Raw genomic sequence first — 27,606 nt, 5'->3', positions numbered from 1 at the left:
AAACACTATTTCCCGCAGCAAGTTTGCAAACTGAAGCCAAAGATTTTGCCCTTCAACGATGCTCGCTAGACCAAATGTGGAAAGCACAAATTACGGAAGTTAGTGCGTGATGCGTCTCTGGGGTGGTCTGGTTGCTACGTTCGCTTTCTGGTAAGGCAATGGCAGCAGAGCAATCGATGAAAATTATCGCTTTACCGCACGGCGCGTAGTTCACGTACAGTATTGAACGAGAATGTAGAATGAACCGATGGACGAATATTGTTTATAACACAACTTTACTGCGTTTAATCGAACAAGTATTAATAAGCCGTAATTTGCGCCCAAACAAACTTGTGACACCCGTCATTACAAGACGCCCAAATTTAGGCGGTTGTATCAAAGCCTCGTAGATGCACCGGATCGAACGCAGACGGATTGTGTCATGAAGTTTGACACGTCTTGTCAAAATTAGAGTCAGGAGTGCTCAACTTGATGGCTCATGTAATTAAAATACGAATGTTAAATGGCAACGTATTGTTTGTGGAATGCAAAGAGTATGGAGACCATACTAGGACCAAAATCTCTCTATAGTGAACACGCATTTTCAATATAGTGAGAAGTGACACTTTGTTCCTGGGGCAGATAGTCTCATAGACTATTTTTTATAGCCAAATTTAAAATCTAAGTTCTTACTATAGTGAGAAGTACCTGTTCACTGTAGTGAGAAGTGAGATTTAGTTTGGGATTTTTTAAACTCTCCCTTCTTGACTTAAGGAGCTTTAGGTGACACCGTCTATAAATTGGCTTACTAGATTTGCTGATGCAAATTTTCCTGATGGATTGCCAGAGTCCTTACTACGGGGGAACGACTTGGATCGCATTTGAACCCCTGGTCCCATCCCTGCAGCGCTTATCCACCCGGAAACCCAAAAATACGGAAGATGTAGAGTAACATAAATTGAAATCTTTTATCCTACATTGTGTAAGCAGTTTATCAACTGTGCAGCCAAGCGGTAGCGAAAATAAAACAGCTCAGATCAGAGCAATTCGATCGGATTGAAAATGACCCAAGAAATTTGTGTCCAAAGTGTAAAGTATTTGCCCTTTGTGCATTACGATGAAGTCCGTCTTGTGACCTTTAGTTGTCAAATGGCTCTGCGTGTATGACCTGCTGTCGTGTCGAACCATCGATTGTTTACCTTTCTAGACTCGAAGCAGAACAATAAAATGTAAGTGGAAAATGTAATTCCAATAAGCTTCGTAAATAGAATAGAGATGGTTGGATGGATATTCACTTTACGTTTTTAATTTAAGCAAACATGTTGATGTTTACACATGCCAAGAGGGGCCTGGTAAAATGGATGCAACTGGCAACTATTCAGCACCGATGTTTTGCCGCTGCCGGTAGCCGGTGTTGGAAATGTAGTAGTTTAGAAGTTAAGAATATGTTTTTCTGTGCATCCTGTGGCACAATACGCGAAACTTCAAGGGACAAAGTGAGTACTGTATTTAGGAAGATTGGTTTTGCCTGCAAGCCAGGCCCGTTCACTTGCGAATTCAATGATTCCGTTGTAGGATTTCTTCGAGCTGTTAAAGATCAACAAAGAGTTCAAGATAGATCCCTCGACATTAGTGCTGAATTATCGCCATATTCAAAGTATGATACATCCGGACAAATTTGCCCAAAAATCCGAGCACGAAAAGGCAATCGCATTGGAATGGAGCTCCTTAATCAACAAAGCCTACAAGACACTCTCTAAATCAATTGACAGAGGCAGATATATGCTTGCGTTGAAAGGAGTTTCCATTTCGGAAGAAAATACTTCTGTCGATAAAGAATTTCTCCTCGACATGATGGATGTAAATGAATCGGTAGAAGAAGCTCAAACTACGGACGAACTAGAAAAACTAGGATCACAATTGTCAGGAGACATCGAGGCTCTCAATTCAAAGCTAATCGAGTTATTTGAGACCAATAATATGGATGGTGCCAAAGAGACGATAATTCGTCTAAAGTATTTGATAAACGTCGAGAACACCATAAAAGAAAAGCTATTGCAACTGAATCTTAAATCTTGAAATATAATCGTACGATCGGTCAGCGAGCTAGAGCAAGGGGTGTAAGTAGTAATGCAGAGTGAAATATAAAGTCGATATAAGCAAGCTTTTGAATGATTAAAATTTTTATGAAAAATGATGAAGTACAGAACAAATTGAACTTTAAATTGAACAACGTAAAAATATTCCCGAAAGTGTGTGTATGTGCTACGCAGCAAAACGTAGGGGCAGCGGCAGTTGTCCATGCAGCAAATTCGATGATTTTAACAGTTGACAGTTCAGCAGTGAATTTCATAGAAATTGATCGCAGCAAACATTAGCACGCGCTGGAAAGAATTGTGTGTAAATCGGCGATTCGGTAATTGGCGATTTATTCTAATTTGTGCGAAGCGAACGAGAAGCCAGTTACATCACAATGGTTCAAAAATCTTCAGGATTCGTTGGATTCTTCAAAAATATCTACTACGATGAGTATAAATGGTATGCATGGATTTGTTCGGTGGCGCTGATTGTCACTTGTCTTCACGGGGCTTGTTTATTCTATGCAGGGCTCTCGTGAAAAGTGCATCGCTGTTCATCGTGGGTGTGCGATTCGCTCAGGAATGTGTCGGTCTGGAATTGATGCCATCGGTGGCACATTGAAGCAGCAACACAATTGAAAGTTAATGTTACAATACTATCGTGTAATAAATCCTTATTGTACAATGGCGTATTCCGTGCTGCTTTGTTTGTTGATGGTGGCTTCGGTTTTGGTCAGGGCCAATCCACTCCAGAGTGGTTATAATTTCGTGGTAATACTTGCAGATGATCAGGATATCATGTTGCATGGTATGGTAGGTACCTTTAAACGGCAGCTTTAATGGGAGTAAAACAAAATCCATACTTTCTACGGTTTTCAGACACCGATGGTAAAGACCATCGGACAAATTGCAAATGAAGGAATTACTTTTATCAACGCAGTAAGAATTGTTGTTTTCAATATGTCCTTTTAAATGCTCTAAAGCACTTTATTTGACGCGTGTATATGTTTGACGGGGTTGTTTTTTTTTGTAGTTCACGACGTCTCCAATTTGTTGTCCTTCGCGAAGCTCGATTCTAACGGGACAGTATGCTCACAATCACAAAACATACAATAATTCCCTGTCCGGTGGGTGCTATGGATCGTTTTGGAAGAAAAAGATCGAACCACTGGCACTCCCTGCTTTGCTCGCTAATGCTGGGTATGAAACATTTTTTGCTGGGAAGTATCTAAATGAATATTTTTCAGAAGCCGTCCCATCGGGATGGTCCCATTGGTACGGTTTGCATGGAAATTCGCGTTACTACAACTTCACCGTCACCGAAAATGGCAAAGCGACAAACTATTCTAGCGAATATTTTACCGATTACTTGGTAAGTGGTGCGCTCTTTGATGTAAGCAGTTGCATTCATTAGTTTTTAACGCATACATTTATTTACTTTGCTTTAAGAATTCAAAATCGATCGATTTTCTGCAGCAAATGAATGGTGAAAAGCCGTTTTTTGCTATGATTGCGCCTCCAGCTCCACACGCGCCATTTACTCCAGCGGATCGACACCAAGACCTTTTCCCGGATGTGAAGGCAGTTAGAACACCAAATTTCAATATATCGTCCAGTTCACTCCGTAATACAAAATGCCTAAAATACGATGGCTAACGGCACATTTCCTAATCGGTTGTCCGGATTTTTATCCAAACAATAGAAAAACATTGGCTTTTAACAATGGAACCATCAACTTTACCGGCGGAGTTTGTGGATGAAATAGACACTATCCACCGCAAAAGGTGGCAGACGCTGATGGCAGTTGATGACATGGTAGGCAACATTATCAACGTGCTGGAGGAAAAACAATTGTTGCGGAAAACGTACATTTTCTACACTTCCGACAATGGGTTTCATCTAGGTAATATATTGTAGGTAAATATCTAATGAAACTATCACGACTAAAGCTTTGCTCCGATCACCTTCAGGACAATTCTCGCAAGCGTATGACAAACGACAACCGTATGAAACAGATATTAGGGTCCCTCTACTCGTAAGAGGCCCTTCTATTAGTGCAAAAAGTGTGCATGAGTCGGCAGTCGCGTTAATAGACATCGTTCCAACGATTCTTCAACTGGCCAATGTAGATGTTCCCTACTCTATAGATGGTCGACCATTGCCACTGAGTAGCGACCGAACGGATATAATTGAACGACAAATTTTAGTTGAATACTGGGGTGAAGGGACCGTGGAAACGTATAACCCACTGTGTCCGTGGTCAGCGGAGGATAGGCTTCAATTATGCACCGTAGATGCGGCGTGCCACTGCCAGGATGCCTGGAACAATACATTCACCTGTGTTCGCCATCTAGCACATGATGTGAATTTCATTTACTGCGAGTTTAAGGATGATCAGGTACGGCACGCTCGTCATAATACAAGAAACCGGGCATTGTAATAACTATTTGATATTTTGTAGAATTTCGTTGAAGCTTACGATATTTCAAATGACCTGTACCAGATGGATAACATTGGGTATGAAATTCTACCATCTGTTCGAGCAAAGTACAGCTTAGCACTACAAAATCTTTCCGCATGTGTTGGACCAACGTGTCATTTAGTTTACTGATCGGGAAAGGTCGTAACATCTGTTAGTGGAATGTCTCTATGAAAACAAGGATCTGATTTTTAAAATAAGAAACTAGCTTACCAAAAAAAAAAAAGATTAACGAATAAAATAATCAACAGTTCAAGAGTAATGTTTCATATTTCTTTGAAATGTGAGAAATATTTGCCGGTTTTTATATTTTCATCAGTTTTTCTATAATTAATTATTGCGGATCTAGTCGTATTGCCATATTTTGATGATTTTAAGCTAATATATTTTTTATTCCAGTACAAACAGTTCACACTAACGGTGAAAATGTGTAACGGTAACGGTAAACGATGAAAAATGAATTAACAAAGCGTAACTCCCAATTTATTCTAGACGGCACTCCTAATTTGTTCTTTATTTGTTTACTCCGAACTAATTCCGGAGTTGGATTCGATCGAAGCATACGTGTATAATCCGTAATTTGCTTGGATTCGAATCGAATATTTCCCTGGAACTCTAGCACTATTTCCTTTCATTATTGTTCGGATATCGGATTTGGATGGCATATTTCCCATTAGAAATACCAATGTAGCTGTTATGAAAAAAAGCTTACTGATTTGACAAAGCCCTTTACACAAGGTAGTCGATGGGCCACTAGGCTATTGTCGGTATTGTTAATGCCAACTTGAATACTGCTTACTTTCTTACAGCCTTATTGCTTTCACATACGAGGCCATGGAGAAGCCGCTTAGATGACACAATCAATTTTTGTCTGAATTTATGCACGAAACATAAAAGGCTATGGACAGTTAAGCGAGTCGCTATTAGTGGAAATTGGGGCAGTGTGACGCGTAAAGCAATTCACACTGTAACTTACTTAGACCTCTTAAAAAAGCTGAATTAGTTTTCATTGCCATTTTCAGGTTTTGGTGAGTGTTTGTGAAATTTTCTCGCTTTGAGATCGCTATTTGCAAACGTGACGCATGCTTAATCTACCTGAACGAGGCAACAGAGAAAAAGCTGTAATCGTAATTTTGGGATTTTTTTACATTTCCACATTGATTTCCAAAGAGAGAGGCGAATGCAGCCTCAGAGACTCAAAGCCTCTATAAACGAACAAAAAAAAAAGATATCCACAATAATCCTGTGAACAAAATCTCTCATCTCACTATAGTGAGACGCATCTGCTAACCAGATTTTTTTTGTTCTTGGGTACCCTAGGAACAACATGCTCACTATAGTGACAAGTAAGAATTTGCTCGCTGGGGGGAATAAACTCACATTCAGGAATAGACTCACTCGCTTTTCCAGGAGCAAAATTTTGCTTTTCACTATAGTGAACAAGCACTTCTCACTATATTGAGAAATGACATTTTGCTCTAGGGATATAGTGAGAAGTGCCTGATCACTAAAGTGAGCAGTTAGATTTTGTTCCTAGGGTCACTGCGTACATCTCTAGTCGCCACATCAAACTTTCAGCGCACCGATGCGTAGAAGTTTAGCCTGCGTCCAGTTCACCGAAATTGAATGAATTGTATTGCACTTTTAATCTTTTTCTTAATCTCATGCTGCCTGTGATCTGACTTTCGTAGACACTAAGTCTCTATAAGAAAAAAGAAGCAGATGTGATCTGTCTGCTTTACGCAGTGAAGTCGCTTATACAGCACAGAGCAAACAGTTCGGATGGGATTCGATGTTGGTGCTGTCTTATTATAGATCGAATTTGTAACACAATTATATCATATGCATGAAAATTCATATTACATGAAGTACGTTCTATGTTTTACTACTACTTCCTCTACACGACAGACACGTCGGGAGCAAAGAAGCAATAAACAAACAGATGTTAAGACTACGATCACGGTATTGGCCGTTGTTTTATGTATTTTTGTTTTTATTGGCTTCACAATGTGTTACAACATAATAATATGTACAGTGTTGATCGACGTTAGTAACAGTGGAACTCAATGCGACAATTACTGTACTCAATATGATGAATTCCGCACCTGATTGATGTCACTGTGTCGCGGAATGTTGCTTTAATCTCACTCACTTATTCGCTACCTAATTCGTACGCATAATAGTTGGCACGACTTTGATCAAACCGATAAACTTGCTTAATAGCTACTACATCCATTCATTTGTAATGTATTGCATGAGGTGATGAAAAGGGTGAATGCTGTTTTGGGAGGTGTTTTTTTGTTGTTGTTGTTTTTGTTTGTTTCGTCTGTTTTGTTCGTTAAGATCGAGAAGAGAGTGATGGAGCTCGTAAAGCTTCATTTTGTTGGATACCGGATATTAAAAGTTTCCTCTTTTCGCTATGCGATATCATACATATGTGATGTATATTCACTTGTCACCCGTTGAGCTTATATTACATACGCTATTTAACCGATAGCAATTTATTGCTGAAACAAACCGGAAGCTGGTTGAGCGACGGTGTTTCAGTCCTATCAAACCTTGATCACATCATTTGGATACTGGTTCGGTGGAGGCGACTCACCATTGCGGGACCCGTCACGTCACATGAACACATCGTTGGTCAGGGTCGGCTTTCGCGGGGTAGTAGGCACGCCGTGCAAAAACTTGGATTCGTCCTCGAACGTGACCATCTTTTCGCGTGGCTTTGGTGCGGCCAGCATGGTCGAGCTAGCCGCGTGCTGTGTCACCAGATTGCGCTTGGGCGGAGGGAGCGCGAGATCGCCTACGCCAGACAGGTTAAATTCGCTAACGCTTCGAGGTACGAAGTATTCCATGTGATTCTCCATGATGCCGGTCGAGCGTCGCGCTGGAGTGTTGCGATGGAATGCGCTGGAGCGGCGCGGTAGCGAGTTGTACTCGTTGGGGATGAGATCGTTTGGCCGTTGTCAGGATTTTATCGGCGTCATGGCAACGGAAACGAGTGCCACATCCTCGGTGGACGTGGGTAGTGATTCCGGGATGGTAAACTTCTTCAGCCAGATAATGAGCTCCGTTTGGATAAGACTGAAGCACATTGCCACTACGGCCATACCAATAATGATGTACGCTGATGCGGCGTATTGTGCAACCGTGCCCTTTGGCATCAGATCTCCGAACCCGATGGTACCGAGGGAAGTGAAACAAAAGTACAGGCTCTCCAAAACTCCCCAAGGCTGCAGTTTATGAAAGAGCACCGCCCCTAGTGTAATATAGCAGATCAGTATCATAATGCAGACCGATATTGGTACAACGGATTGGGATTGCAGTTTACTATTTGCACCCATCCCGCCACGCAAACCGTGCGCGTTGAGGGCGTATGTGCAGGGATCGTGTATGGTAGAGCCACCGTGGTTCCAGGTTTGATGGTAGCTCGATTGCTGCGACCGTTTGTGCATCTCTGCCACCGTTGCTTTGCTGCTCATCGGAACGCTGACGCTGCCAATGCTAGAACTGCTGCTGTTGCTGTTGTTGGTGCTTCCAGGCGAGGAGCGGTTCGGTCGTAATCGTCGAAAAAGACAACGCATACCACTCGACAAGCCTTCACCGATGGCCGAGAGGTACAGCAATATGATGGGTATTCCGAAAAGCGCATAAATCAGTGCTGCTACACGTCCCCATTGGGTCCGTGGAGAGATCCCGCTAAACCCTGCATAGTACACCGAGTAAAGAGTATCAAAAATTACGATGAAAGTAAAATCCAGCAGAGACCATATCTTTTCATCTGCAACCTTGACCCAAGAGCAGTTCAGGTTTTATCTTACTACAGGATAATTCAATGTGAACATTGAGTAGGCAAATACTTTAAAAATATATGATTAATGGCACACATACATATTTATACTAGTTGGAAGTTATAAAATGAAGAATAATCTGATGTAGAATTTATAAACAATTGAGCAATTTTAATGCATTCTGATGCCCTGTAACAAGTGATTCTGTAATTTCTCAACATAGCACTAGATCGATTCTTACCTATTGTTGTTATCAACGTTAACGAGTATAGGAAAGCGGAAGCAAATGTCCACTTGTAGGGGCGTGTGTTTTGCTGTACATTGGTCACCTGTTGGGTACGAGATGCTCGAACTGATCTTATTATCGTATCCTGAGAATGGTAGCAAAGTACATCAGCTATTGTTAGCTCGTATTGCAATAGAAAACTATACATATTCACAATTGTTTGGTTAATGTTAGCTGATGAAAGCCATAAATTTCATTCTGAAAATAATGTCATTACCTGAAAGTGTAATATCTCCTGCGCAGCCAAACGAGTCCAATTCTCTTTATACAAAATATTTAAATCCTCAGTAATGGACCATAATCGATCGACAGTCCTGCAGAAACAGAAGTATTGAGAGGGTGTAAAATAAGTCTATACAAAGTATATATACATTTTTCATCGGACATAACGTTACAACAGCTGTTTTGCGATAGCTGCAATGAACCTTTTCAACCTAAAAGCTTTGACGCGGTACTTACTTAAGCCGCATTTCTGCACTAACTAAATCATGCCTTGGATATGGTTTGGATGCCGCAACGGATGTCTCAATAATATCGCCATCCTCTCCATCGCCTTCCAGTGTGACGAAAAGCACTGATCCAAGAGCAGTGTACGCTAGTACCAGCACGAGCACCCCTGTAAGGAAATTACCGAAGGAACCACGTGAACTTTATGCATCGGGCTTTACGCCATGTTCAGTTGTGCCATACCCAAAGCCGAAGCGCATTGAGATTTCGGTGCTTGCTGGCAACCACAGAGTGTAACTGCTTCATTTTTATCTATCTTCGACGAGGTGGTGGAAAAACATAGCGATGGACTTTGTGGACGAGATGATGTACCACTGCCAATAAAGTTGGGAACCTGGAGCGGTGGTTTGGTGTTCATACTGAGAGGCTATTGATTGTATGGCTTTATTCAAAGCAGTGCTTCTTATATTAATGTGTTGGTCGGGTTTGTGAATCTTAGACAGGCATATGTACGATACGTTGAATCGATACTCTTCGCTATGCACAGAGCATTTCCATGAATCTTTAATAAAGAAGAAAATAGATCATATTATAGCTACAATCAATCCTTGGTTTTATCTATTTGAATGATTCGGTGTATTTTTAATGTACATTGTTATTTTTGTCTCGAAAAACTTGGATTTTATACATGGCGTTCATACTTCGGAGTGATACGTGATTCGGAACGGTGTGTTGGATAGAAACCCGAAGCATGAGATGAAGTGAGGATTCAATTTATTTCCATGAGGTTTAAGTAAAGGATAAATAATTTATGGGATCAAGGGGAAGAATTCTTGGGTTGTGGCTCAGTTTCGAGGAGCTTCCCCTTACATCGCCTTCCTATAAATGTCTAAGGCTCTCATGACCTACCAAGCCATTTATAGGAAAATCCACCTCTGTCCGGACCCCAAGCGTTAGCTTAATTTGCTTATAGTGTGCGCTTAGTTTGCGCTCTTGACTCTTCGGCTATGTAATGCCATTTTAGTCTAATACGCCTGCTGCTGTTGCTGTTGTTGGTGCTTCCAGGCGAGGAGCGGTTCGGTCGTAATCGTCGAAAAAGACAACGCATACCACTCGACAAGCCTTCACCGATGGCCGAGAGGTACAGCAATATGATGGGTATTCCGAAAAGCGCATAAATCAGTGCTGCTACACGTCCCCATTGGGTCCGTGGAGAGATCCCGCTAAACCCTGCATAGTACACCGAGTAAAGAGTATCAAAAATTACGATGAAAGTAAAATCCAGCAGAGACCATATCTTTTCATCTGCAACCTTGACCCAAGAGCAGTTCAGGTTTTATCTTACTACAGGATAATTCAATGTGAACATTGAGTAGGCAAATACTTTAAAAATATATGATTAATGGCACAGATACATATTTATACTAGTTGGAAGTTATAAAATGAAGAATAATCTACATATTACATCTACATAGTTAGCTTAATTTGCTTATAGTGTGCGCTTAGTTTGCGCTCTTGACTCTTCGGCTATGTAAACCATCTTAGTCTAATACGCTCATCAAAAATAAACTGGCTAGGTGGTTTAGTGATATCAGTACTGCACTTCACCTGAAAGGATTGGTGCCAAACTCTAAGGTAAAAGTGTACAGTTAGATAGAAAAGTAATATTTCTAAATCAGATAACACATTACATGGAATACGTGAAGAAGTTTGGAGTAATGCTTATAACAAATTTTCAATTCCAGGATACCACCAGACAACGGTCGCTTATTGTAAATGCCAACCGTGCAAGTGGTAAAGATGAACCGAAGCACGTTAGTTATTTAGCAGCTTTTAGCAATCTTCCATCACTGTCAAATTACACGAATGCCGTAGGGATATTAAGTTTGTGACGCACCGTAAAAAATCAACAGTTGACGCACAGCTAAGGAGTTTATATCCATCTGTTTTACGGTTTGGTTGGGTTGTTTTTTTTTTTATTGAAAAATGTTCCAACTAATTTGCGGACAAACTTTGAAGTTTCCAAATCTTATAAAGCCTATGAGAAAATTTTAAATGAACTGCTTAGCGATCAATATGAAGTTAGTTGGTTGAAAAATAAAACAGAAATAAACATGTTTAGGATAGTATTAATTACAGTCGGATTAGTATATTATAATATAACAAAATAAATTAATCGTGTAAGCCTTCGCTTTGGCTTTCTATTGCAATATTTTATACAACAAAATAGAATGTTATTTTGGATTTCCATTTTTAGCTTTCTTTATTTTATTATTCGTAGGTGTAAAGTCCTTCTACCGTACGGGAAAGCGGCCTAAATAAAAAAGCAATTAAATGCTTTGTATCCCGTATTCTAAGGAATTACAAGACATATTCTACACTGTTTAGAACAGGTCAGTTGGCAATCTCGGAAATTTATAAGCTTTCAACAGGGAGCTAAGTATATGAAGCCCAAATAAAGATAAAGATTGTACAAGTATTAGATGAAATGTTATAAATTATTTATGAAAACGTTTATAACTTGGATAGGTAAAAGCTATAGCGTGTTTATTGAATGAATTGATTTTTAAAAAGACGCGAGAGTCCAACTACTTGGTATTAGTAAGCCTGGTAAGCCATTAGATGGCCAACATAACAATTTGTTTCTTTAGTTGTGTTTAGTTTAGTTTAGTGCTACAAAGGCACGGTCTGGATCGGATTTTGCTGTCGTATGGAAGGCTAAGGCCACTACCAGAAATCGTGTCCCGGTTTCCACTTAAACTTGATATCCACATTTGTTGGTGTACTGGCCAAACTGTTTGAAATTTGAACTACTTGAATTGTTTGTCGTTGGTATGTAAACGTTGGTGAGTCTAATGAATTGGATTATTTGTTAGCTTTTCTACTGTTGATACGTTGAATACGTTCGTGATGGGATGCACAAAGCTAAGGTTAACATAAAAGAAACATTTGTTCGAGACCACTCAACATCCCACCGAGTTTACGTCGTTGCTGTGGCAGGATTTTAAGTGATAATGAAGTTTTGGTGAGATTAAAGGGCATACAAAAGTTTGTTTTTATTGTAAAATATAATACTAGTAACATATTGGTAAAAGGGGGATATGATGATACTTCACATAACTTTTCGTTTAAAAGTGAAGCAAAAAAAAAAAGTATACAATAATCTGCAAAACAGCAATCTTTACTTGAGACCACTTAACTTTTACAATAACAATAAATGTGCATGCCAAATTTGAGAAAATATAAGGAAAACAAACAGATGGTTAATGCATTTTGGTACGCAACATACCAACACACCAGATCCGTATCCGTATGGTTTAGGTAACTGCTTCCGATTGACGATGACGATACAACGTTCACTCGTTCCTCGCAATCTATTGTCTCGGAATTAATATCACACCAAACATAGTAGCAAGTTTCGGACCAAACTCTCAAACTTCCCACGTTGGGAAGCAACACCGACGTGTATCATAATCCGATTTTGGTTTTGTGGAAATTGGGTTTCTGATTTTAGCAGAATCGAAGCCGTTAAGAGAGAAAGAGAGTTGAAGAGGGAGAGAAAGCGAGAGAGAGAGAGAGAGAGATAGAGAGTGGTGTGAAGGCGCCTTTGCGTAGGAATATGTGGAACGTGTGGAGTAAAATGGGGAGCAAAATCAATGTGAGCGGGTTCTGCTTCTTTCTTTATAATGCTGCCCGGTTTTATCTCATTGGTGAGAAAATCTAGACGTTTAGCCACCCGCACTGGTAATACGAAATTTCATCGATTTCTGCTTTAACGTGCACTATCCGCTTGTAATCAATTTGAAATCATTGCGTTTTCATATCACTGTGCCGTTTCTGGCAGGCCACACCTTTCGAACGGCACGTCCTTAGAACTTAATATTTAATTTTACGCCACCCGTCGTTAGTTGAGGTGTTGAATCGGGTTCACTGTAAATGTGCTCTTTCTGCTCCAGCTCATATGCTTCGATGCAGTTACGGAACTGGCTGACATCCGTGGCTATAAATCCGAACAAGCACCAATGCCAACACCCACATCCAACAAATGTCGACTCATGGTACAGGATAACGCACGGGAAATGGACTCTATATCACTTTTTCACAGATCATTTGTCGCCTTATCACAACCACACGCACAGAACTTAGCACTTCATTGCATTTGAAGGGACGCCATTTTTTTCGGGGTTTCGAACTTGTTTTGCCGATACTATTATCGATTGGCATTCACATTCACGGTTAACTTTACGATTGGTAACTACAGTATTTGACCACATTGCCATATTTATCCCAGCGCATCTGTGCATCTGATATCCAGCCGGAAAGGCACGGCACAACCAAACGGCTTTATTCGCTATGCACACACCTTCACATCAGACGATGACCTAGATGATGTTGTTGTTCCATTCTGCTATCCGACCGATTATTCCGCACAATGTGTTGTTTCGTTCTCAACGCACGGATCCTTTCTTCAACAATGAGACCATTTTGCACCAATACAATCACCAACGAGTGACGGAAACTGGTGACGTTTGCAGGCAGACTAAGGATGCTGTATAAGGTTTACACCTGGTCCGAAGGAGGTATGTCAAATGTTAGTTCTGCAGGTAGAAGCAAAACCGTTGTTCCCACACACACTGGAGTCTCACGTATTACTAATCCTTACCACATAGAAAGCGCAAAGAGGCTGCAGACACTGGAGATTCATCCTAACCTCTCCATTGTGGAGAGCGTTCCAGTGAAGTGTCTTCACTCGGTGTGCCTAAAGTAGAATAAATGTTCCAACACACTCTCCGTGTCCCAGGGAAAAGTGATGCTAGGCTCCATTGAGAAAACTAGGGTACAAGTGGAAACGGGCACTTACTTCTTATGCGCATGCCTCTTCAAAGCAAACGATTGTTAGGAGAGAGAGTTTTTCAGGCACATTCTGCTGCTCATTTTTTGGAAGCTTCACATTAGTCCTTTTATTTTTCTTCAAAACACGAATTATCAATGAGAGGATAACATTGTGATGGATCACGGCAGTTTATTTGACAGGGAAAAAAAAAGTTAAAAAAGCGTGTAAAATGCTTTAAACAATAACGTATAAACATTTAAATTGTTTCACTATTTGATTTGAGTTGCACCTTTTTCCTATGTTGAATCCGAACAATGATGTTAATGGGATGAAAAAATGATAATGGGATTCAGAATGGATTAGGATCCGGAGTGCGATGGTATCGGTGGTGGATTATATTCTAGAGTGCCCGTTGGACTATAGTTTTGAATGTATTCGGGTGTGCAAATCGATAGAGTTCATAAGTTTGTTAACCGATAACTTTTGGATACTTCTCCACTCAAAATATCTGTGGTGATTAACGAAGCTGGAACTATTGTAGAACCTTTGTGTAGTGCGATACGCCATACACATACGGCTCTGAGACATGGACTCTGTCCCAAACTGACCAAACCTGCGTACGCGTTCGAGAGATGATTGATTTTAGGCTTCGTATGTGTGAAAGGATAATGGGGGACCATACTATGATCGGGGGTGGCCCGATGGTGATGGTGGCGACACCGGCGCCAGTCTCCAAACGGCAGGACCGGGGTTCAAATCCCATCCGGATCCGTCCCCCCGTAGTGAGGACTGACTAACCAACTATGTGGTATCGGCAGTCTAGTAAGCCATTTCGATGGCCGGCATGACCATAGAGGTCGTTAAGCCAAGAAGAAGAAGACTATGATCCGTCCCTGCGGCCCGTGAGCGGTATCGTCTACTTCTGCTGCAGTTCCAGACCAAGAATTGCTAACAATTCTTGATCGCTCTTAATTTCTCGCTTGCTTCGCTTGATTTTAATCACAGCTAGTGAGGCAGTACTGCGTACCGAGGAACGTTTAGAATGGGAAGTTATGTCTAATGAAATATGAAAAGTGTTTTCCCTCTCATAATCAGCATGTGTTGCGACCCAGAGGAAGATACTCTGCCAGACAAGTGAGAGCTTACCGACAGGTGCTACTACTGAATGAAGTCGTCATCATTGCTATCAAACTGTTGAAATGTAAATTTGTTATGTTATTGAAGGCCCTGATAAAGCTATCTTAATTTAGAGCACAAAAGATGGACCAAGATAAGGGAGCTTACCAGCACAAGGATTCATAGAAGGGAGCCTCCCTTGGAAAAGGCGTCTCGCTGCAAAATGAGGTCAAAGCTGTAGCACACATATTTAGTTTCACGACACATTAACAAGAATGGATCAGAAGTACCGATACGAGTACCACGTACCTCAACGTCAAGTTATCTCCTAGCACAGAGAGTTCTGCATGCAACCCCTATAATACGGACACTATTTACGCTATGGACCCGCTATAATCTAATCATCAGGAATGTAGAGCGAATTTTATGAATGTTCACTGGACGGACTTCAAGCGCACTAGAGGCCAAGCTGCCATAGGATGCGTACTTTACGACTGATCGGGCTAGCGAGCAGTAGAACGTTTTTATCGATGTCGTATCATCTAGATCTTGCACCAGACGATTCAATAGGCCAATAAGTTGGTTATCCTAGAGACCATGTGCTTCGTTTTCGTCTTCTTGTTTTTGGCCTGCTCGTGGTAGGTCGCCAATCCGTTTTCAGGAAACTCGTTCTAGGGCTGCAGTCCTTTATCCACAGCTACATCCGATCTCCGACAGGTTTGACTTCAATTGCCCCAGCAAACAGGTCGAGTCGCTGACGAATACTTTCCTGGTGCGGCATGAGTTCGGAATGCTCATCACGGGCCCCAACCATCATATCCTTCCGGTTTTGATTACCATCAGGATATCAGCACCATCAAACTTCACCACACCGTCAAAGATAGTCTTTAGCACCCGGCGTTCGAAAACTGCTAGTGCATTGGCGTCCTCCTTCAGCATAGTCCAGGTCTCGTTCTCATAGAGGACAATCGGACGTATCAAGGTGCTATATATCGTGCATAACGTGTGTTGTTGGAGTCTTCTGGATCACAGGGCTTTGTGGAATCCGACCATGTGCATTTTCTCGTCGAGTAGTAGGTATAAATCCAAGTACGAGGGCTGACAATAAAGTAAGGTCTCCATTTTTTTTTTCATAGAAAATGACATTTATTTACAAAAAGCGATACACCGTTGGAAAGGCCAAGGTCTTGGCTACTTTTCTACATGATCGCCATTTTTTTCCAACACCTTGCGCATCCGCACGATGAACTTGTCTATGCTGGCAGAATACCACTCTCCGTCCGCCTCGCGCAGCCAGGTGTTGACCTCTTTCTGAACCTCCGCGTCACTTTTAAACTTCTTCCCTCCGAGATGTTTTTTCAGGGCGGGGAACTTGTGGTAGTCACTTGGGGCCACGTCGGGACTATAGGGAGGGTGATCGATGATGTCCCAGCCAAATTTCTTGAGCAGGCCAAGGGTAACGTTGGCTGTGTGCGGGCGCGCGTTGTCATGGTGAAATTTCACTCCTTTGCTCAGCAATCCCGGGCGTTTGGTTGTTTCGGCACCCATCGGGCAGAAACTTTGTGATACTGCAAGTTGTTCACAAGGATATGACGGATTGTTTCGCTGCTACACACTCCTCCAAGCTTCTCTTCCAAGTCCCTAATTGTCGCACGGCGGTTTTTGAGCATTTTTGCCTCCACTGCTTGAACAATCGCATCCGAGACCGACGGTCGGCCACTTCTCTCCTCGTCGTGAACATTAGTGCGCCCGGAATTGAACTCGCGGCTCCACTTACGCATGTTTTTTATGTCCATACACTTTTCCCCGTAAAGTTCAACTAGTTGACGATGGATTTCAATAGGTGCCACCTTTTTCGCACTCAAAAAACGTATTACAGAACGCAATTCGCACTTGGACGCTGACGCGAGGGGTACCTCCATCGTTGACGGCTGCTCAGCCAAGACTGAGCGGTCGGGGAAGCCTCACCCAGCGGCAAAGTGGTAGTGGGAGAACCAAGGAACACGGCGGTGTTGCCAGATTTCGCCTAGCGCGTGATCCGGCGAAGTTGCAGCGTTGGAGACCTTACTTTATTGTCAGCCCTCGTAGTAGGTATAAAGCAATATGTCACTCTTTCTGGTAAAAGTGACAGCATTGCACTTCTCGACGCATAACTCGAGGTCATTCGGGGTTGGAATAATACGAGTGATGTCGTTTAAGCAAACCACGAAGAGTAGTGAACCGTGGCTTCTCCCTTGTGGCACTCCTGATGTTGCGTAAATGCTGCGCAAAGAGTGGGTCTCCATTTTCACGCAATAATTTCCAGGAATCCGAGATACCTTAAGTTTGACCAGCAGAATGGATTGTGGAACACGATCTATGTCGGTGTATGGGGCGGCCCTGTGTTAAGATGACGTCGGCACCGATCCTCACATGACAGAACCGGAGTAGAAATCCCATCTGGACCGTTAGTCAGTCCTCAATACGCGGGGGCGGTCCGGAGGGGATTTGAACCCCGGCCCTGCAGTTTGAAGACCTGTGCCGCTATCGCCTGCACCACCGGGCCCGGTCCCTCCGTCCAACTACGTGATACCAATAAGTCTAGTAAGTCATTCGATGACGCCGCGTGACTACTAATAGCAGGGTGGTTAATTCAAGAAGAAGTCATCCCTGTATGTTGCGTCAACCTGGAGACCAGCATGGCCTTATGGCTGACAAACTCAACGAGTTTTGTAACTCAACAAGAGATGGTATGGCGATAGCCATATTCCGAGCCATCGCAGTCCTGAATGATGGCAATAAGATATTTTTAATCTTTTGCAGAATAGCGCCACTCTTTCAAGCTGGTTTTGTTAGAGAAAAATCAACCAGTGCCAGGAAATGCATGGAACACCAGATTACTACGCGTCGATCATGTCGTGAATATGGCGGTGACATTCTCAATTTAGATTTCGGCGCGACGAAGGTTGATTCTTAACTGCTTCAACTGCTTATTAAGAGGTTATAATTGATCAATCATTTGCAGATCGTAGTTCGAAGCTATTGGGTAGCATGACTTTGTATGAGTTATGCTCAATATGCCAATTTGATTATTTTTACTCAAAGAAGTTTAGTTGATCACTACGTCGACCTCTACGATTGGTGCAAATAAATAATGCGCATTCGTGGGTTATACTGTAGGTAAGTCTTGTCAAAATTCTTTTTATTTTGAGGAAGCAGCAGGTAAAACCCATCAATGGGATTTACTTTCAAACATCGAGCACAATAACTGGTACTGATAACGCATCATCCGAGGGTTATCAATAGAATTAAAAAATACATGTGTGTGTGTGATCTGTGTGCATGTGTAACTAGGTTTGTTGGCATTAGTAGGGCGAAAGCATTAGAGCAATATGGTTAACGTGCGCGCACTCGTACTGTTGCAAATATCGATCATTTGTACCACATTTGGTGCAGTAAGAAGACCCACGAGAATAAATCTGCGAGAAGGAAGTAGTTGTGATACGCCCCAGGTGATCGGTGGAAAGTGTTTGAATGAAGCTTTGTGTGATCCAGCTTTTGTACACTCGATATCCTATACGGATCATACGCCCGTCTGTCAACAGAATGCGTTCTATAAAGTGATTTGCTGTCAACCATTTTTCGACTTTTGTCAAAATAGTAAAAACTTTCAAATCTGGCACGGCATTGAGGCGGAACCGGGGCAGTTTCCTCATCTTGCTCGGTTGGGATTGAACAGCGACGAAGATGGGATTGCGTGGAAGTGCAGTGCAAATATTATAACGGACAGATTTCTTCTTACCGCTGCTCATTGTAAACCCGCGGACATTGCGGGAGTCGATTGTTCTGAAGCAACGCGATGTGAGCAACAGAGAGGAGTGAAGGTAACGAAAGTTGGAGCTTAAATAGGAAGTACAAAAAAGCATAATCAGTTCTTTGTTGTTTGTTGCAGAACTTTATTTCACACTCGAAATATAAAAGATCTCTGAAGTATCATGATATTGCGTTGGTAGAGCTAGACCAAGTGGTCAACTTTAACAAGCGCGTGCTTCCTATCTGTCCGTATACCAGTACGGCCGATGTACCTGCTATGGAGGATATGACTATAGCTGGGTGGGGAGCAACACAAAGTATGTATAATTTGGTGGTCTACGATGACGCAGAATGCATTTTGATTGTGCATGATGTGTTTCAGGTCAAATTCAATCGCCACAGCTGATGTACGCTACCGTGCGAACCGTATCGCACACTGATTGCCGTGATCAGTACGCACTGCTTCTCAAGGCATCACCGAACGCAAAACTTCGCGACGGCATAATCGACGAACAGTACTGTGCACAGGGATCGTTGGTAGAAAACGTTTCAGAATATGTTGACGCATGTAACGGAGATTCTGGTGGACCGTTGCAAACGGAGCAGTACAGCAACATCTACTTAATAGGAGTTATATCGACCGGAGTTGGCTGTGGCTCACAATCGCCTGGATTATACACACGTGTTGCGGCCTACTTCGATTGGATCAAGGAAACAATCAACGAAAAGCAAACTGTACAACCGATTTAGCATGTCATATTACACTTGGATGATGAACACTAACATGTAGCTTTGTCTTCAATGCAGACGCTCGTCTGCAGGTTTATTGAATTTTTGCAGGGTGTTGGAATGTACGAATCTGGCGAAAAACTAGGCTTTACATAATAAAAGTAATGATTAAATTTAATATAGAACTATTACGCAAACTTGTCTTAACTGGGCACTGTTTTATCGTAGTATATTATGTCTTTGATAGCTTGAAGAACAGTTTATTGTCTCGAAAGTCGGTAATGCGTGCTGATTGCATGCTTATTTAGCTTTCAGCTTCGTCGACTGGTATTGGTACCGCTTTGGCACAGCGAAAACAACCTCTGACACACTTTTTAAGCGATCGAATTTTGTAGATAACTTGTTCCTGTTGAAATGTGTGATAACAAAAAAAAAAAAAAAAAAGTGTGTAGATTATTTCGTATAGTATCGGAATAGTTTATAGCTACCTGCATCAGATTGAAGCACATTGCAATCAGCGCCATACCGAGCAGCAAATAAACGGCACACAAAATGAAACTGATTTCCATTTTTGTGTCACCCTTGGTTTGCAACTGTTCGTAGGAAAAGTAAAACAACAGAAATAAATACAACAAATACACATGAGTCAGTAACGTTTACAGGAGTATATGTTTCACTTGGCGCAAAAAAACTTACCGATGCACCGGGAACGATATCACCGAAACCTATGCTACTTAGCGAGATAAAACAGAAATAGCTTCCGTCAAGTATGTCCCAGTTTTCCCAGTCGGCGAAAAGGCGAGCTCCAAAAAATATGTATCTGAAAAAATGGTGAGATAGCACGTAAAGTCTTCAATCTACGGTACGGTACGCCATGGCTAAACTTTGCATTGCATATTAAATGGGTGGCCATGGAATAAGGATTCGCTTGCACCATATACTACCATGCGGTGAAGTTCGATTACTTACCCTATCATTATCATAATACAAATAGTTATTGGAACAGTGACGGTATTCGTCTCGGCAGTGATTTCCTCCTCAATCTCTTCATCAACATTGGACGTCGTGATGGTGTTAGTGTCGAATCCATTATCACCCATTTCCGACTGCATTAGTGTCACCAAGTCAGTGGTTTACGTTATGCCATTATACATTATTCAGCAAGGAATGCAGTTGTGGCAGACCAAGAATGAGAGAAAAGTCAAGACAGAATAGTAACTGTTTGAGAAGTGTAAATACTACGATTAACGTGCACAAGCTGTACTTAATGCTTATTGCAAATACTGAAGAATCAATAGTATTTGCGTAGTGAATCGTTTGTTTTTACAGAAAAATAAGAATCCCTACTAGATATCGGAAATTATACAAATTAACTAGAATATTGTCACTCACCGAGTAATCACGCTCCTCGGTACGTGCTCGTCGTCTTGCTCGCATCGCTCTTCTTCTGGCCACTCCAGGACATACACGGCACAGGCAAAACTTTGCGTATATCCACTTAAACGATTTAGCCAAAATATCACCTGGTAGTGGAACAATATATTAGAACGATAATTTCTGCTGTTTTACTAGTGAATACAGAATACTGATAATGCATTTACCAATGTTGGAGAGGTAGAGCAGAAATAATGGCATGCCGATGATTGTATAAAATATTGTTGCTATTTTGCCCCATTCGGTACGAGGGACGATATTACCATAACCTGGAAAAGATGAAAAGCGAAAATTGTGAGATAATTATGTTTATAAAGCTATACAATTTAAAGGTTTGTGTATGTATATTTTATAAGCATGATGATAGTTTTTAATTTGGCGTTTCTAACTAAATACATATTTATCTGATGTGATCTGTATAAAACCCAGCGCTATCTATAGGCCTGATTATCACATACACAATTGTCAAGACAAGTTGTCAAAAACGGAAGATTCGAATTATGACAGCCGTTTGTGTTGTCTGTTGAAAAAAAAAAAACTTAACGAAAGGCAAACTTACAAATATACTGCCAACAATTTGTATTCTCTAACACAAACGGAGACTCATATTTGTCAAACTGTTTTCCGTAACCAATTAGAAACGGAAAGGCGCCAAACTCACTCGGTCCTGTGCGTTTTCAGTTCAGACAGGCGGAAACTTTGGCTCAATCTCATTAAGAATATCGAGGAAAAGTTCCTTCGATACAAATTTTTCTTAAATCTGAAAAGAACAGCCTCGAGAACCTATCAAAAAGCCTCGAGAACCTATAACACAAAAGATTCACAGGTTAAACTCACGTTTGATTAGTAAATTACAAAGGATCGAACATACTACGAAGCAGCCGACGTTGTTCAGTAGGATCTTCGGTTCTTTCATCATCACATCATTCGAAAAAAAAAATCATTTTGATATTCTAAATATCATCTACAACACAAAATATCTTCTCAACAAGAACAATTGTTTACACTTTTGGTTTTGTTTTAGTTGGTTACACCAGTTTGACAGATTGATTTTGAAGATTTAATGAAAAAAAATTGCTTAACGAAACTTGTCTGTCACAGAAACGGTTTTATAATGCAAATTTATCTTCCGTTTGTATTGACAAGCTTGTCTTGAGACTTTTCCGTTTGTAAGAGATAATCAGGTCTTATGTCTTCACCATGCGGCAAATCCATCTCTTCATAGATTTCAAGGCCGCATATGATAGCATAGCCAGGGTAAAACTCTACGAGGTCATGAGCTCTTTTGGAATCTCGGCCAAATTGATAAGGCTTGTTAGAGTGACCATGACCAACGTCACATGCCAGGTGAAGGTGGATGGAAAACTCTCAGGATCCTTTGCTACCACCAAAGGCCTGCGCCAGGGAGATGGGCTCGCATGTTTCCTATTCAACTTTGGCGCCAGAGAGGGCCATCCGTGACTCGGAGGTGGAGACTTCGGGAACCATCTTCTATAAGTCAACCCAAATACCCTGGCATACGCTGATGATATAGACATCATTGGTCTGCGGCTCTCCCAAGTAGCAGAGGTCTACGAAAGGATCGAGCAGACGGCAAGAATTGATGGTGGCATCATCAGCAGCCCTACTAAGAAATCCATAACTACGTGGAGGTGATGTACGGATAGGTGATCGCAAATTTGAAGTCGTTCAAAATTTCACCCATCTCGGGTCAAAAGTCAGCACCGAAAACATCATAGAGACGGAGTAGCGCTAGGATGCTGGCGGCCAGCCGGTCATTCTACAGCCTGAGGAAACATCTCACCTCAAAAAACCTGTCGCGACGGATGAAGCTGGGACTGTATCGTACCTTTATAGTCCCAGTACTCACATACGCCTCTGAGACATAGACCCTGTCCAAAACATACGAAGCCCTCTTAGCCGCGTTCGAGAGGAAGATGCTCAGAAGGATCGTTGGCCCCGTATGTGTGGAAGGAGCCGCTACAACGACGAGCTGTACGAACTGTATGACGACCTCAACGTCGTGCAGCGAATTAGGCAGGTCAGGCTCTGATGGGCTGCCCATGTCATAAGCATGGCACCGGACGACTCAGCTCAGAAAGTCCTTTTAGACCGTCCACACGGACAGAGGAGGCGTGGTAGGCGACCCAGATTGAGGTGGGAGGATGGCGTGGAATCCTCCGCCAGCAAGACCGGGATAACGGAATGGCGGACGACGTCGCAGGACCGTGAGCGATTCCGGATTCTGCTGCCGCAGGCCAAGACTGCAAAGCGGTTGTAGCGCCTGATAAGTAAGTAAGTATGTATCTATGTCTTGAATATTTCATCGTTATTCAACCCTCTGGGAGACTGCATATTCTGGCTTTAATTCTTGTTCATCAGTCAAAAGGAATTAGGTTACGTAGAAAGCACACTGCCTAACAGGCTGCGTGGCATCAAAAGTACTAGTAAGCTTTTATATGGAAGCCATGATCAAAAGGTCAATTGGAATCTAATCTATTAACTAAGTTTATTATATTTTTAACGCTGAAAAAACGACAACTTTAAGTATGATAAAATTCTTAATAACGTTATACTAAATGGTAGTTTTGTATAAAACATTACCTAAATATTCTAGCTGATGAAATACAGAAGAAAATTGTGTATGCAGAAGATCCTTTTTTTATGTATGCTGTTTTATAAAATTCGATGAGAATTCTCCTTCCTCTTCTTCTTGATCTGGAGATCTTCTATAGGTTAGGATGGTCATGTAATGGCTTACTAGACTTAATAATACCACGTATTTCGAATGTCAATGCTGACTACGGGGGAACGGTCCCGGATGGGATTGGTAGCCCGATCCTGCCGTGTGAATACCGGCATCGTTATTGCCTTACTACTGGGCCGCCCAACAGAGGAAAGTGTTTTCATGAATAACTCCTGTAGACCATTCACTGAGACCTGATACTTCTATAAAATGTCTGGCGTGGCATGTTCTAACACTGAGTGTAAAACCCCGAGAAGCCTTGGATTCCCATTTCTGCCTTCCTTCACATGATACTCTGTGTCCTGCTCTCTGCCCTCTCTGTGTATTAAAACTCTGGCTTGCTGTGCTTATCAGAAAAAGGTTCAAATAAGATTTTATACCGGACTCTTCTTCATAACAACTGGCGGCACTATTGTAAAGCCACAAGACCGTCTGAGGCATCAGTCGATCGTCGAGACCTATTCTTTTTTTAATGGTTAGGGTTAAGGACTCATATTAAGGGCAGCTGTGAAGCTCTCCAATTATTTGATGTTCACTTACGCTTAAAAATCTGGGGTTTCAAAATTGTAGTCGAGTAGTTTTAAAGGTAAAAAAAGAAACCAACACTACATCAATTATAAATAATGATTCTTAACAAATTTCTGCCAAATCTAACTCGAAAAAAAAAATCGAACAGAATTGGCACCTCGAAGAGTTGTGAGATTATACGAAGCGTACAAATCGAGTTGAATGTATGATAAAAATATCCAATAAAATATTTCAATATCTAAAAAATGAGCTCCAATCCATGAGTAAAAGCGAATTAGCATTGCGATGGACTGCAAGAAAAGGATACCTTTCACTTACCTATTGTAGTAATAACTGTTAGCGAGTAAAGAAAAGCTCCAGAAAAACTCCAGGGACTTTCGCTCTCCAAGGTGATGTCGCTGCCCTGCCAGCCACGCCGTGCCCAGAGAACTATTTTCTCTTGATAAGCGCGTATTTCATTTCCTACTCTAAAACGAAATAGAAGTAAAAACACATAGCTGTAAGAACGCTAGTTGGGCAAGGGTTGTATTCTGTGGGGATGCTGTCAGCCTTGCTGCGATCGTAATGCGTGATGTTATGTATTGTGGAACGTGGCCAATGTTTGCTAAGCGTTGGAGTATTATGGGATCGACCGGAAGACAGGGCGGATTAAACAACCCAGTAACCCCGTTGAGTGCAGTTGGCGGTCTTAAAACGGTCTTTGAGACAGTTTAGCTTCAACCTCATAAAGCCGTCCGAAACCAACAGACATCCCTTTAATCATCCATGGGGAGGAAACATCATGGGACAGTACGAGATGAGGTTCGGTCGGGCTGAAAGCAAGACCCTGCTGGAGAAAGGGAAAACAAATCGAAGGCAATGGAGGCAAAAACGTTACATTACTTACTTCTCCTCGAAGACACTTTTGTTGAACACATTCACTTCACAGCAAGAAATTTGCCACAGTCTCATCGCAGTTTCGTTCCTCTTAAACGGTATTTGAGCAAACCTTTCCAGTGCTTCATTGCCCTCTATCGCGATGAACATGAACGCACCTGTAATTGAAATGTACATAATAGATGAGCTTGGATTGTAGCTTCCGCGTTTGCACAATAATGTGCATTTTTGAAGGGTTTGGATTGCTTTAATTGCAGTCAGTGACACAAAAGTGATGTTTGTGTACATGATTGCAACGTTCTAAGTAGTAGTGAACGCTGTTTTTAATGTCAATTTTAAACATTAAAAATAAATAAATAAACAAACAAATGCTGGATAAAACATTGAAAAACATGAAATATTTGTTTGCTTAGTCGTACCAGCATCGGGTGTTCAATTGTGGAATAAGTGCATTTAAAAATATAATTTTAAAAAAAGTTGAAGGAATGAAAAATACTCGAAGAATTATTGTTATTATTTTAGTACTTCAACTCTTACAATACTAGAGACACTAGGCGTCTCCATACGGATGGTCTTTTGGTATAAATATTCTTTTCCACTGATTAAACGAGTAGGAAGAGGGAAGGGAGTGCATTGATTAAGTGGCTATTTCTAAATATTTCTTCTGCACTGTGAAGCAGCACCTAGTAGAATTTTCATATCAATTCCAGACTCTGTAGGTAAATGAAAGCTGAGTCAATCATCCATAAGTACAGAGCAACGCTTAGTATGGGATTTGATATCAGTTGTTTCAATAATCAATTAAAACACTGACTACTACAAAACCCAGGATCGTTTCGATAGTACACATTGACCAGGACCAGGGTCCATGTGATTATGAATCTCTTGTCTCCTACTACCCTATGATTTAGGGTAATAGAGGTGGCAGCGGCGCTGGTCTTCACATATCAGGACCGAATTCAAATCCGATTCCTCCGTAGGGAGGACTGATTGTACGACTGCGTGGTTTCGTTAAGTCTTGTAAGCTATAAGGCTGGCATGATTTAACAGGTCGTTAAGTCAAGGAGAAGCAGAAGATCCATTTAGACCTCGACTCATAGGGAGAATGTTAGAGCTAGAAATTAAGAATTGGTTGTAAGAAATCCATTCAAAAAATTATCAGAAAATTTTCAAAGGTTTCAATTTGCTCATGTAATACAAGCGAAAAATTTATTTTATTTATGTGAGGTTCCAAGCTGCACAACACAAAAGTTCGGGTACCAATCTTACCCTGACAATCTCCACGTATGCAGGACTAACTAACCAGCAACGATTAAATTTAGTTAAGGAAACCAGAAATGGTCATTCACAAAAAACTGGTCCAAAATCAGTTTTTGTGATTGTACAGCAAACGTGGATGAATGATATTGAACATCTGTCGTCGGTAGATACAGTATCTGCTGGCCATAAATTAATGAGTCGGGATATTAATACGTTGGTTAAAGTTTTAGGATTATTACACACGAAGCTGACCTTGGAGTAACTGAAGATAGATCCAAAGGACTGTAGTTTTAGGATTGATTTTATTTACACATACTTTAATATTTTTACCTGATTTACCTGCCGCTAGATATAGAGCTAAAATTCCTATTTTTACCTAATTGAATGTATGCAAATTTTTCTTACCGCCGTCGATCATTCGATAGAGCGGATTGCTGACGCGACTTACTTCGTTTATTATTTTTTATCGCTAGCGACAGCGACAATGAAAGGATCTAAAACAGCTTTTTCTTTATAACTTTGTAGCAGTTGCCCACAAGTGACCAAACGGCGTACGATCACTGTTGGCTTCAATTCAAGTGACAGCCTTTTTCCAACCTTTTGAGTTCTTTTCTCTTTTGTTTTTAAACAATGGGCATTTACTTGCCAAGCAATGGCAAGAGCCTGCGTGGCTTGATCTTGTGAGGCGTTCCTCATTCTTTCAAATATAATGCCCGCTTTAAACTATTCAAAACACTTCCAGCAAATTGCTCATGCAATTTGAATGGAGTGTAGCGACTGAAGATCAGCTTCAGAGATAGAAACTAACACTAAAACCTAATAAGAGCTTGCCAAGTACAATATAGTAAGGTAGTGAAGTAATGCATTAAATAATGAATATCTGTTTGAAGCTAAACGGTTTCGTTGAATGTTAAAAATATCGAAAACATTTGACGTCTTCGATTAGGATTGCTTACCTGCTATCATGTATAACACTACGAGAAATATAATTCCTACATTGCTGAACATAAATGCCGTAAAATTTCGGCAATGATCCTTCGCTCGCTCCGCAAACGGTGGCTTTTGGCGGCGTCTTATCGATCGTTTGCGTTCCATGGTGCGAAGGAGTCTTTGTTTTTATTTATAAGTTTTGTAATTTTTTTTTTTGTAATTCAGTACTGCCACGTGGTATATCAAATGGATTAGAACTCCCCTGATATCCGGTGTGGCCTCGGATAGTTGGAATAACGAT

General features: G+C 41.3%; 6 protein-coding genes across 6 annotated transcripts in view; 4 read left to right on the top strand and 2 right to left on the bottom strand.

The window, feature by feature from the left end:
* The window catches only part of LOC126562852 (N-acetylglucosamine-6-sulfatase-like), a 63,997-nt gene extending 59,329 nt beyond the window's left edge, over positions 1-4,668 (top strand). Inside the window, exons 2-5 of the mRNA XM_050219445.1 lie at positions 3,647-3,681; positions 3,760-3,960; positions 4,028-4,455; positions 4,519-4,668. Coding sequence (XP_050075402.1) covers positions 3,780-3,960; positions 4,028-4,455; positions 4,519-4,668 — 759 coding nt within the window. The 5' untranslated portion in view covers positions 3,647-3,681; positions 3,760-3,779. The remainder of the gene's footprint in view (positions 1-3,646; positions 3,682-3,759; positions 3,961-4,027; positions 4,456-4,518) is intronic.
* LOC126562959 (iron-sulfur cluster co-chaperone protein HscB) lies at positions 1,299-2,058 on the top strand. The gene is made up of 2 exons (XM_050219564.1): positions 1,299-1,475; positions 1,555-2,058. The coding sequence occupies exons 1-2, from the start codon at positions 1,299-1,301 to the stop codon at positions 2,056-2,058; spliced, it is 681 nt and encodes a 226-aa protein (XP_050075521.1).
* LOC126563462 (uncharacterized) lies at positions 2,422-2,714 on the top strand. Its single transcript, XM_050220107.1, has 2 exons — positions 2,422-2,517; positions 2,586-2,714. The coding sequence occupies exons 1-2, from the start codon at positions 2,453-2,455 to the stop codon at positions 2,677-2,679; spliced, it is 159 nt and encodes a 52-aa protein (XP_050076064.1). The 5' UTR covers positions 2,422-2,452; the 3' UTR covers positions 2,680-2,714.
* Positions 4,669-7,040: 2,372 nt separating the features above from the next.
* Positions 7,041-9,538, bottom strand: LOC126562302 (potassium channel subfamily K member 10-like). The gene is made up of 5 exons (XM_050218762.1): positions 9,304-9,538; positions 9,073-9,229; positions 8,831-8,927; positions 8,569-8,698; positions 7,041-8,242 (listed from the first exon to the last, which is right to left on the bottom strand). The coding sequence occupies exons 1-5, from the start codon at positions 9,476-9,478 to the stop codon at positions 7,503-7,505; spliced, it is 1,299 nt and encodes a 432-aa protein (XP_050074719.1). The 5' UTR covers positions 9,479-9,538; the 3' UTR covers positions 7,041-7,502.
* Positions 9,539-18,334: 8,796 nt separating this feature from the next.
* LOC126560708 (phenoloxidase-activating factor 3-like) lies at positions 18,335-19,552 on the top strand. Its single transcript, XM_050216666.1, has 3 exons — positions 18,335-18,873; positions 18,942-19,119; positions 19,185-19,552. Exons 1-3 carry the CDS (start codon positions 18,382-18,384, stop codon positions 19,550-19,552), a joined length of 1,038 nt encoding a protein of 345 aa, XP_050072623.1. The 5' UTR covers positions 18,335-18,381.
* Positions 19,553-19,619: 67 nt separating this feature from the next.
* On the bottom strand, positions 19,620-27,487 carry LOC126562468 (potassium channel subfamily K member 18). Its single transcript, XM_050218981.1, has 9 exons — positions 27,332-27,487; positions 25,126-25,273; positions 24,558-24,706; positions 21,133-21,234; positions 20,924-21,054; positions 20,501-20,637; positions 20,228-20,351; positions 20,020-20,124; positions 19,620-19,937 (listed from the first exon to the last, which is right to left on the bottom strand). Exons 1-9 carry the CDS (start codon positions 27,468-27,470, stop codon positions 19,836-19,838), a joined length of 1,137 nt encoding a protein of 378 aa, XP_050074938.1. The 5' UTR covers positions 27,471-27,487; the 3' UTR covers positions 19,620-19,835.
* Between the last annotated feature and the right edge of the window lie 119 nt (positions 27,488-27,606).

The sequence above is a fragment of the Anopheles maculipalpis genome, chromosome 3RL (genome assembly GCF_943734695.1).
Source record: "Anopheles maculipalpis chromosome 3RL, idAnoMacuDA_375_x, whole genome shotgun sequence".
Classification (NCBI taxonomy): Eukaryota; Metazoa; Arthropoda; class Insecta; order Diptera; family Culicidae; genus Anopheles; species Anopheles maculipalpis.
Note: the sequence above shows the minus strand (reverse complement) of the source record. Positions and strands in the feature narration are given on the sequence as shown.